General features: G+C 42.1%; 1 protein-coding gene across 13 annotated transcripts in view; it reads right to left on the minus strand.

The window, feature by feature from the left end:
* Positions 1-12,306, minus strand: part of RASAL2 (RAS protein activator like 2) — a 361,137-nt gene that overhangs the window by 12,281 nt on the left and 336,550 nt on the right. For 9 of the 13 annotated variants that reach the window (XM_086694779.1, XM_086694782.1, XM_086694781.1 and 6 more), the window contains 4 exons: positions 12,107-12,306; positions 10,466-11,327; positions 3,042-3,176; positions 1,136-1,338 (listed from right to left, as the gene is read on the minus strand). In XM_086694779.1, the coding sequence (XP_086550905.1) occupies positions 1,136-1,338; positions 3,042-3,176; positions 10,466-11,327; positions 12,107-12,306 (1,400 nt within the window). The remainder of the gene's footprint in view (positions 1-1,135; positions 1,339-3,041; positions 3,177-10,465; positions 11,328-12,106) is intronic. The other 4 variants (XM_086694784.1, XM_086694783.1, XM_086694777.1 and 1 more) reach the window with 1 other exon arrangement.

The raw sequence follows: 12,306 nt of genomic DNA on the forward strand, positions 1-12,306 counted from the left end.
GGGCAGTACTGAAGCACAGTGGTTAGGAGCGTGGGCTCTGGAGCCTGACTGCCTGGCTTCAAATCCTGGTTGCCCTGCTAAATGACCTTGGGCAAGTGCCTTAACGGATTTGGTGCCTGTTCCTTTATGTGTAAAATGAAAACAATATCTGCCTCAGAGGCTGGCATTCAATACATTTTTATTAACTGATTAAGCCAATTATTATTTATAAAGTGCTTAAGAAGAGTGCCTGGGGGCGCATGGGTGGCTCAGTTGGTTAAGCGTCTGACTTTGTCTCAGGTCATGATCTCGTGGTTCGTGGGTTCGAGCCCCACATCGGGCTCTGTTCTGACAGCTCAGAGCCTGGAGCCTGCTTGAGATTCTGTGTCGCCCTCTCTCTCTCTGCCTCCTCCCTGCTTGTGCTCTGTCTCTCTCTGTCTCTCTCAAGATAAATAGACATTTAAAAAAAAAAAAAAGGGACAGCAAGGTGGCTCAGTCGGTTAAGTGTCTGACTTTGGCTCAAGTCATGATCTCACGGTTTGTGGGTTCGAGCCCCGCGTCTGGCTCTGTGCTGACAGCTCAGAGCCTGGAGCCTGCTTCAGATTCTGTCTCTCTCTCTCTCTCTCTCTCTCTTTCTCTCCCTCCCCTGACTGTGGTCTCTCTCTCTCTCTTAAAAATAAACAGACATTAAAAATATTAAAAATGTAAGACAAACAAAAAAAAAAAAAGAAGAGTGCCTGGCCCGCGGTAGGTGCTTTGTGTTGGGTACAACCGACCCCTCCCCTCCATGTCCCTGGACACCCTTGGCACCGTCTCTTAGTTCTCTAACCCCAAAGATATCCAGCGACACCCCCTTCCATGTCTCTGGACTCGGGAAAAACTAAGTCCCTCTTGGACATTGAGTCGCTCCATCTCCATTTTTTCTTTCCTAATTGTTACGACGAAAGAGAGGCGGACTACCTCTGTCTTCAAAGGACGTGTACTAAGGCCTCACGCTTGGCAAACACAGTCATTGGTCACATTTGTCCCAAGCACCACGGGTCACGGGGGGAGCGCAAGTGGCTTTCGCTGCCACTGCTCCAGGACTCTTTGGGTCAGCGTCCCGGCCGTTTGTGCCCCCAAGCGGCCCACAGCCTCCACCCGGCGACCGCCCGACCTGCTGATGATGCTTTTCATCTGGCTGTCCTTCTCCTCCTGCTGCCTGCGCAGGCGCTCCTCGCTGTCCTCCAGCCGCGCCTTGTACTCCAGCAGCAGCTTCTGCATCTGCTGCTCCTGCACCAGCAAGCGGCGCTCATACTCCTCCAGCCGCCGGCTGGACACTCGCAGGCGCTCCTTCAGCTTCGTGATTTCCTGCTCGTACTGGCGCAGGGAAGAGGCGCCAAACACACGGAGGGAAAGACTGCAGTTAACACAGGTTTTAGAAAGCAACGTAGCCGGACGCTGTCTGGGCTGCCACTCCCCGGGCCGCGAGCACTCTTTCAAATGATCAAAAGGCGCAACTGGGAAAGGCGCTCTGTCCTCCCTTCCCCTAGCGTCACATTTTGCATCTTCACTTGGCACCTCAGATCTACACATTTATGTATCTCTTTCCACATTAAACTACCGGTTGCTACAAGCCACGTCCAATCTGTAACAAATGGGGGCAGGAGGAAAAAAAAAAAAAAAAAAAGAACCAGTACATAGAAGCCTGACGAATCACTTAAAATAAGCCAAAAGCCGGCGGTCTACCAGAGGAGCGGTTTCTGGATCACCACCTGCACCCTAGGATCTCCGACATAGCCTGGCTCGGCAGACCGTCACGTCTTCACTCTACCAGAATCAGCCCTTCAGAGAACAGGCAACATTTCTACAATGTTACGCTACTGAATCAATAAACAGAATCTGAAATAGCAAAGTAAGCTGTTGCCGCTCTCTCCCCGACTGTCGGAGTATAAAATATTCAGGTCACAAGCACTAAGCCAAAGGCCTACACACTCTCCAGGGCTGACGAATACTGAATCTTGGCCCATTTTCATGATGTGGTTCATCTGCTCAATTTGGTACTGCTTCCTGGAACTCGTTTGTCTGTTTTCTCACTAAAGCTTTATATAAATTTATGTAAACTAAAGCTTTATATTACAAACTATCATTCAATTGGTTACATGGCCCCTTTCTATACTGATATTGCAGTGGCTGGGGTCTGAGTATACTGGAACGGCACATCTCTAGGTGAAGTGAGACGCATAGGATGTCTCGTATATGGTCGACTTCAATTCATGATAAATCCCTACGGTGCTGTGTAAGATGCAATCTATTTTCACATAATATCAAGTTAATGGATGATCAAGCAGTTAGCTTCTGCTTACTCAACCTCACGATCCTAAACTGTATTTGTTAATCCAGGTCAAAGATGACAGTTTTAATGACAGTATGAAAAGGGAGACTGCATCAATAAGCATATTTTAGGATTCTGTGTGTGATTTTCGGATTTTAACATCATGCTGATAAGTAACTAGTTGTGTGGTTGTTAATGAAATGAGAGAATGCCACACAAGGTGTCAAGGTTCTTGATCCCTTCTTCCCGTGTCAACTTTTCCTCAAAACAAAACAGAAATAATAGATAATGTCCGCTTAAAAATCGATATAAAACTGGAAGTTCTTTTTCCAGAAAAAGCAAAAAGAAGAAGAAGAAGAAAAAAAAAAAAGACAAAATCATTAACAAGACATGGAAAGGAAGTCTGGTCCAAGGGTAATTTTGGCCTTGGTTGAAGACTAGCAACAGGTTTATAGAAACACTAAATATTCACCTACAATGATAAGAAAGGAACAGTAGAATGTTTTGCAAATTAAGTTAACCTACATAAAAGGAAAATGAAATCTCCCACCCCAGGCTGCTGGACATTTGCTGCAGATTTTCACACATAGACACTACTGAACTGTCATACAGATACGGATATGATGGATAACATAAGATATGGAGTTGACACTGTTGGGGGTGAAGAGCTCAAGTTCGTGGCTAGACGACCCCTCGGATGGGCTCTCACTGTGGGGCCAGCAAGTTAGTAAAGATGGGCGAGTTCTACCTTCTCAGCATGCTTGGATTCATCTTGATTTTGCTCAGTTTCTTCCACATCCTCTTCATATTGTCCATTGTTCAGAACCCAGGCTGCTGTCCTCTCTACTGGGGACATTGTGGCAGAGTCCACAGGTGACTGAACCTGCATCAGAAACACTTATTAGCATCTCCCCAAACAGCTCGTCCACTAGTTAGGTTTCACAAAGGGAGTTCTTCTTGGAGGTCATAACAGTGATCTAATAAATGCTCTCAGTTCTAAGTAATATTTTATTAATGACAGGGCTGGAGGTGAAGAATGAGAATATCTCCTTGTAGAAGAATACACTATTCTGAATAGAAATTCCTATGCATCACATCCAAGAAAAGAGAGCCACAGCCTTAAAATTGTTCATTACTCCAGTGGTTCAATTACCAATGAAATTACAATGATGACAGAATGAGAGAAAAGGCATGACTCAATGGTTGGCTGCTCAACTGAGGAAATGGCTGTTCAACCCAGAGACGAACAAGCTCACAAGGTACCCATTTATGTATCAGAATGCCAATCCTTAATTTTCACATTAATCATTTAGAGAAAGAGAAAAAACAAGTGATGTTGGTCATTTTTACAGAGTGTGGACTTCTTAATGAGTTAACACCACTCAGAAGTCTATATTTTAGACCAGACAGTTTCTTGAAGAATACAGGATCAAAACAAAAGATATTGGATTTGTTTAAGGGATATTTCAATCCAGTTAGGATAGCCAGATAAAGTGCCCTTTTCCAATACTGATATACTAGAGTGATAGGAATTCTGGTCTTAAGTAGCTACTCTGCCATTTAAACAGTCCCTTAATCTCTTCAATACTCTTTTCTTAATCTCACCGATTAGATATTACCACCATCACCATCACCACCCATCCTAGTATCTCATAGGGAGTTGTAGGGATTGAGTCATATAATGTATGTGAAAGTTCTTTGCAAACTACAGAGTACTACAGAGCTTGGATATTATCATATCGATGTTTAGAAAACTAGCATTGGATATTACAATTTATATTAGCTTACTTAACATTAGTACTTTCTCTACAATGCTAGAAATATAAAACAAACTCTTTTTCTCCAGTATGCTTGAGAGAGAAAGAGAACAAGGGAGGCAGGAAGGGAGAGAGAGAGAGATAGTGCGGGAACAAAGCACCGTATGTGAGCCAGCTCTGTATGGGAGAGAAAATTCCTTTCAGTTATGGGATTATGGAGCATTGGTCCTCAAAATAGAAACCTATTTTAATTCTAAAAAGGCTATCTACCTTAAGATTATCTTTATGTCATTCTGAAATAGAATCCAGTTAAACTCTAAATCGACAGCTATTTTAAAAGAAGGGGTATTTTGATGACTTTGCAATTTAGAAAGACTAGATGAAAAATACTGGCTGCAGAGACTAAAAGGTTATCAAAGACAGGTTGGGATAAACTGCAAAATACACAAAACAAGTAATATCAGGGTGTTTCTTAAAGGTTTGAAGCAGAACCTGGTCTGGCTGATTTACAAAGAGATTACAGATATACATCAGTAAAAAGTGGCATCACGCCTGATGCACACATAAGCAGTTGTTAATGGACTTCGAGCTAGAAGTTCCTCCTTTAAAATCAATTTCTCCACTGTGTCAAGGAGCATGTAAACATGTCTCCATCTCCACTCTGGTATGTAGGTTATGTTTCTTATACTTCATTCATTTATCACTTTATTATTTTTGTCATAACATTTCACTGATATATTATTAATTATCTTTTTAAAAAGACCTTTTCCAGTTAGCTAAGTCCTTATGCTAAACAATAATATCAGTAAAATCATGACTTTGAGGTTATATATTTATAAATATTTATTAATACTGATAGTCATATATTTTTCTAATATGTGTTAAAATAATGAATTACATGAGTAATTAAACAGACATCATGTATACTTAAATAATTTTGAGCATCACACTTTAGAAATACTGGCCTATAGGACAGAGGACAGAGTATCATCTATAGTGGAAGGTAGTAATTATCCACATGAAAAATTATTATAAGAAGCAAATGAGTCCACATGGAAAAGCATTTTGTAAATGGCAAGGTACCTTACACACACATGCACACACACCCATTAGTTCTCCCCCTACTGGACTTTACTTTTTTTTTTTTTTTTTTTTAATTTTTTTTTTCAACGTTTTTTATTTATTTTTGGGACAGAGAGAGACAGAGCATGAACGGGGGAGGGGCAGAGAGAGAGGGAGACACAGAATCGGAAACAGGCTCCAGGCTCCGAGCCATCAGCCCAGAGCCTGATGCGGGGCTCGAACTCACGGACCGCGAGATCGTGACCTGGCTGAAGTCGGACGCTTAACCGACTGCGCCACCCAGGCGCCCTCCCCCTACTGGACTTTAAAAGCAGAGCACAATAAACTGCTTCACCATTGGCAGAGAAAAATAGTTTTACAAGAGGTTTAGGGTTTTTTTTTTTTTTTTTTTTTTTGATATATATACACCTGAAAGGCAAAATAATGCGGTTATGGGTTTGAAAAAATTAATAGAAAGCCAATATTTAAAGGAGACAAATGCCTTTTTAATTTCATGATCTTATCACTTTAGCACACAGGGCAGAGAAAAGCTGCTTTTCTGTGAAACCAGGATTTTCTATTCAATAGCAGTTTGAGATAAAGTAGGTACTAAAACTAATAACAACTTTACTGTTTGGAATTTATTACTTAAAGGCAGCTAATTCAATAGCTTTCCGTTTTATCTAGTTAACAAGATGTTGGTTGAATGAACTTTCTTTCCCTGTAATTTGTTATGGGCTATCTATATATTGGGTGCCTATACATGCACACTAAAGATATTCCTAGAACACACTAAGGAGCGATCTCAGCCCCTAAAAGGGTATTAGAACAACGACTCCTTAGCACAATCTAGGCTTTGACTAGTTGTAAAACGAGCTTGGCTCTTCCACTGGTGATGGTGGTAGCTACCATATCTTCAGAAAGACTAAGAATGTCCAATGAATTTTAAGAGATTGTATGATAGAATTGGGCATTTGGGTCTATTCCTATTGTACTGGTTAATTCTGATTTTCAACCACTTCCTAATATATCCAAGCACTCTGCATAGCAGTAGGTGGTCAATAGGTGTTGAAAAGAATATTAACTATTCCTTGTATTCATGGTAAAACATTTAAAAAATTATAAAGAACAGAAAAGTAATATTGAACACATCAAAAATAGAGGTGGTTTTTTGGTTTCTTTATTTTAAAAACTATACACCGTCTCTTACATTTTTTTCTATTGGTCTCGTGTGCGCTGGTCGTATTTCCCAATTAGATCATCAATCCTTGAGGCAGGGCATATTATATATAGCATTCTTTGAATGGTAGTGACTATGTAATTGCATAATAGATGCTCAATAAAATATTATTCACTTATGAATACTCTGGTTCTCTTTAGAATTCATTACTAAAGTATAATGTATTACTAAGAGAAAGCTAATGTATGTATGTCTTTTCCTCTAATCCTTTGGAAGTGCATCAAAGGCTTTTTCTTCGATGATTGTTGCATCTCCTTTACAAGCTGGCCAAGATAGCAAAATTTATTACCTCTAGTTTATAGTCAAAGAGATTGGGAAAAGATGTTGGTAAGTGCTTCAAATCCCCTTTTGCTTAGCTATAGCCTTAGGAAGAGTATTTGTATCCACTGACTTTCAACAGCGGATCGTTAAAGAAAATGAAGGATGAAAAAGACAAAAAGAAAAGCAGCAGGATTTCCTACCAGGACTGTCTCCCCTTTGAGATAAAGCTGTATAGGGTTTCTCTGGGAAAAATACCAATGCTTTAGGGCAAAAGGGCCTGAGATGGCAGTTTCTCCGAGCCTATAATTAGTCATAGCCTGGCTATGCTGAGGACAATGAACAGGCCAGCTCCCTGTCCCTTGCTAGTATTTACTAGATATAAATAAGACTCGTTGGTTTCAGCTTCTCCAAAGTCTGCACCAGTCAGGTTCAGTCAGGTTCTCATAATGAACAGCACTTCTGCGGTCTACACCAAAGAAAGGGCTGACTAAACAAGTATACTCTGAGGGTTCTTGAAGAGGTTGGTTAGGAGAGGGTTCAACATATCTGAATGTGAAAGCTGGAGCATCATTCCAACAGGCTTGTCAGATACCTATTTTAAAAGTCTCTTCAAATTTGAATTTTTGAGGTTATGTAACACGCTATATCTGAACACATACATTATACATACAGTCTATTATACACAGGGAGTACATGATACATGGAAAACAAAACGGACAGGGAAATGAGAGGGGAGAATCCAAAGAGAGGCTGAGAAGGGTAAAAAAAAAATTGAAGGCAGCTTCCCGAAAAAAAGAAATCTCTTCTCTGTAGATTGTTTCACTAGGATTTTGTTTCCTTCCTACTCAGTACGTACATGGAGAAGACCAAAGCTAGTAAGCCTGCCAACAATGGCCGTTCCTTTGTGCTAAGATACAGATGGAATTTGCATGGGACAAAGCCGCTGATAATTACACACGCCTACAGAACAATCCCCACAAAGAAATCCTCTAGTTTTTGGGAGAGAAGAATTCCCCAACACAATTTGCAATTACAATATGTAAAGGAATTTGCCAAAAATGCGCTGATTATGTAGAAATTCAGAGGCTTCACGGGAGAGGAGAAAAGCAAGAAACGGAAAGATAAGGAATAGAAAATAACAACATAAGTTTGAAAGAATAAACCATCTGCATAGAAAGAGCGAGTGTAGAAAAACCAGAAACTTGAGCAATAAAAATACGGTGATTTATGCTTTAACTGATACGACGGTGGCACTACCAGCGAAGGCATAAACAGAGGTGAATATTTAAAGCCGTGTGAGGCCACTTCATGGTGTCTGTGCCTCATGTGCCAATATAACACAGGCATACCCCAGTTCATTCATGGCTGTGGCACAAAACGTTTTTAAGTTGGTTGTTGGGAGACCATATCCATTTCCTACCTCCCATCTACCCAAGACAGCCTTCTCTTCACCCAGAGAAACTGTACTAACTGCTTGTGTGACAGGTGCTACATTTTCTTATACCTGAGTATTATAAATGATACCTGGTTCCAGATGATCACTCAGAAGGCCATTTAATTTAAAATATTTATAAACCATCAGTCTGAGTCACACACCCTGAGAACTGAGGACTATATCAAATAGGGGAAGGGGTTAGCATTCCTTTTTTCTGTCCAGGGCTGGGCCCGGGCCAGCTTTTGAAAAGCAGGTTGGAGGGCCCTTTCCGTTGTCCTGTCCCTCTCTGCCAATCTGAGATTCTTCTCATGTTCAGGGCCCCCATGCTGCACTTAGACCCCTGCGTGGATGTCTGCCTCCACCCAGCACTCCATCTCCAAAATTCCTTATCTTTCTTTTCTCCTCTCAGTAAACACTTCATTTCTCTGAAAGTGGTTGGCCTCAACTAGAAGCTAGCAGAAAAGCAACATGTGGAAAAGACCGCAATAAGGTAAGAAGGACTGCCTTCCAACAAACAGATTAAGAGAATATATATGACATAATTTGACATACATATGAAAGATATAGCGACACATAAGCATTTTCATTGTATCTACTCTTCTTTCCTTCTCTTTAGATGAAAATGCTTATTAAATCAAATGAATTGGTGAAATTTGGGGAAATATAAGCCAAATAAAAATGAAAAATTTAAGACTGAAGGAAAACTTAATTTCTCTGGAAAGAAGGACCTACTGGGAGGCTCTGCCTAGGAAGCTGGTTGCGGGAAGCAACTTAAGTTAGTCGTACTTTTCAACTCTTCCTTTACCTCTGTATCCCAGGATTCTGTCAATGTTCTAATTTTGTTATTTTTTTTAAACAGTAACGATCAAGCTAGGGGCAAGGGCTCTGATCACAGCGGAGTAGCAGCAGAAACAGCCAAATCGGTAAATGCCTACCTATAAAGAGCAAATATATGAAAAAGATACATTGGGGTTTTATGGCAGTCTTCTCTGACCAGTGGTTTTGCTGACAAAAGGATGTGGCATAGAACTCTTCCAGTCACAAAGCTCCCTAGTACTCATATAGTATGATCAGGTTTCAAAGAAAGGTCAGCAAATACAAAGGAGAAAAATCTTTTTTAGATGAAAGATTAAATATATACCTATACATGATTTCCTCAGGTTATTAGTTTGCTTCAAAAAGCAAAATATGTATTGGTGCCTGAAAATGTATTAGGTAGGGAAGACACGAGTGATCAAATTCTCGGGAAAACTTTTTATTTGTCAAGAAAGAAGCCCAGAAGTCTTAAGACTGGGTGTGACACTAGCTAGGCTTACCCATGCAAATAGAAATAGAAGGGATTTGGAAATGTTTACAGCACTGTCAACCGCCTGTGTTTCTATCTTTTTACCTCTCTCCTTTACCTTGTCTTTATAGGTGCTCAGTTGTTTATTTTTCTAGTCATTTCCAGGAAAAGGCACAGGGGACTTATTATTTCCAGAGGGAGGTGGGGGATGGAATAGAGAGCAGTTACATTAAATGTTTGACTCGGAATGCGAAAGTTTATTCTGGAAACTGTAGGGGAAAAAAATTGAGGATTAAGGGTCCAGATTCCCAAAATATATTATGGTTCATCTGGCCTATAGGTTTCACAGTGTATGTGTTCTAATTATTCATGCAACACCGATCTGTTCCCAGTGCACACATAGGTAGTGGCTCAGCTGCTTGAAGGGAAGGAAAAGCTCTTTGTGTGGTTGATAGTCTCCTGAGGGTAATGAGTCAAGCTACTTTCTGCAGCCTCACCTAAGCAGAAGCCTCCCAGACCTTGCATTTCCTCTCTCCATCTAAAAGTTGGTGAAAATGGGGCTCCTGGGTGGCTCAGTCGGTTAAGGGTCCGACACCGGCTGAGGTCATGATCTCACAGTTCGTGAGTTCAAGCCCTACATCAGGGCTCCACACTTATGGTACAGAGCCTGCTTGGGATTCTCTCTCTCCCTCTCTCTCTGCCCATCTCCCACGTGTGCCTTCTCTCTCTCTCAACATAAATAAACTTTAAAAAAAGCTGCAGAAAATAGAGGCATCTGGGTGTCTCAGTGGCTCAGTCATTGAAGCGTCCAACTCTTGATTTTGGCTCAGGTCGTGACCTCACAAGTTGGTGGGATCAAGCTCTGTGCTGGGCTCTGTGCTGACAGTGTGGAGCCTGCTTGGGTTTCTCTCTCTCCTTCTCTGGTCCTTTTTGCACGCACATGCGCGCGCGCGCACACACACACACACACATTCTCTTTCAAGATAAATAAACAAGCACTAAAAAAAAGTTGCAGAACATATTTTTAAGTGGAAATGTTGCTAGAAATTGGATTTCCTAATGATTTATATACAAAGAACCAGGGAAGCAGTTGGATAAGTGGGAGCCACACCCCTCCAGCTCTCCCCCCTACCTGCTGTGTTTGTTGTCTCTGGATCGCTCTCACTTTGGGAACAGGGCTCTCTCTGGAGGAGGAAGACTGCTGCCGGGACCGGCTCCCATTCTGCACAGGTTCGGCCATGAGGGCTGCAGAGGCCACCGACATGCTCCCCGTGCTACGTAAGGAAGCACTATGTGGCAGGGATGGCGGGGCTTTGGCTCGGGCACCTAACCCAGCCTGGTCCATTTTCCGGATCTGGGCCTGCCCGGTACTATTCTGCCGTGGCAGAGCAAGAGGTATGTGTCTGTCTGGCACAGTATGCCGCCTGGAGAAATCCTCGCTCTGGGTGCTGCGTTTGGTGAAATCTTCCATGCTGCTATTGCTGGGCCCGCTGAGTTTGAAATCCTCACTGTTACTTTGGCTTCTGGAACTGGCAGTGCTTAGGTTCTCCAAACTGGAATCCACAGAGGCCTTTGGCATTGCCGGAATTGGGTTATTGAGGTGATAGACAGGGTTCTGGAATGACAAGGGCTGGAGGCTGCCTGGCTGGTTCAAGGCCGGGTGCAGGGGCCTTCTCACTTGGGGTGCGCTCTGGGGAGTGCTCTGGGTTTCCCGCAGTTGTTTGATGCTGGCCACCTGGGTTATGGAAAGCTGGCTTCCGGTTAAGCGCATAGGCACATCGAGCATGACAGGTGCATGCTCCACTTGAGCAGCGTGAGTGTCCTGAAGGTCCATGAGGGAGATGCTCCGACCGTTAGGAAGGCTACTTTCCTTCTCATCCTTTTCAGAGTAAGTCATGCTCTGGGAGGACGCCTGCTGCACCAGCAGTAATGTTTTCCCTCTGAAGTAGCTATCAGTGTTGTCCTGGCTTGGAGATTTTAGTTTATGCAAATCACTGTGGAAAAGGAGAGGACCCTTAATTACTCCTGGGGCAAATTCAAAACAGTTTTTTCAACCCAGGCATATGAACATTCCAAAGGCTCACAGTCCCAATGTGGATACTTACATTGGTTTCTAAACCCAGATTTCATCGTTACAATTCTTTAAAATCCAACATTTTTAGTTTCTCTCCAAAGGTGGGGAATAACGCTGTGCTTACCTCCTCATCATTGTCTTCAGTTTCTGCTAGAATTCTAGTCATATCCTAGTTAGGCTTTAAACCCTCCCAAATATTCTGATTCACAGTTAATTGCTTCTGTCTAAACCTTCAAGAGGAGGAAGCAGGGCTGAGGTACAACCAAAGGGTCACTGCTAAAGGCCCAAGTCTTGCCAATCCAGAAAAGAGAGTCAGTGTGAGCATCAACGTTGTATCTGCCTATCCGGCTGACACCGCCAGCCATAAAGTGATTTTAACGGAGGTTCTCCAGAGTTTTGAGTGCTACAATATATGGAAATAGAAATTTCAAAGCCCTTAGTCTTCCATTAAGCCGGACCTAGATTTTTAAACAATGTTTGCTGAACATATTATAACTCTATAGTATCACTGTAGAAAATAAGAATCCTAGATCCTGTGTATTATTAGGACAAACAATTGGATGTATCTCAGGTCAGATGTTTTTTCCAACTGATCATGACTTCCAAGTTATAAATTCAACAAATAAATAGATTTCTGCCAAGTCTCTAAACATCACCTCTCCCTGAGACAACAGTTTATTTAAATTCTCTGTTTCATACCTGTCAGTGGGGTCTTCGAATATTTTCTGCAGCCCAGAGGAGAGGCTTCCACTGACATTTGGACTGGAGTTATGCTCAGTGAAGCGTCTTAGTTGCTGTTGTATTGGTGTAGGATTAGTCAGAGACTTGGTAATATCAGCAAGAACTCGAGGGAGAGGTCCCAATTTTGCCACGGTCGCCTGTAGGAAGGAATTTTCACC

This window comes from Puma concolor, chromosome E4 (assembly GCF_028749965.1).
Source record: "Puma concolor isolate L17-30 chromosome E4, mPumCon1.1.hap2, whole genome shotgun sequence".
NCBI classification, from domain to species: Eukaryota; Metazoa; Chordata; class Mammalia; order Carnivora; family Felidae; genus Puma; species Puma concolor.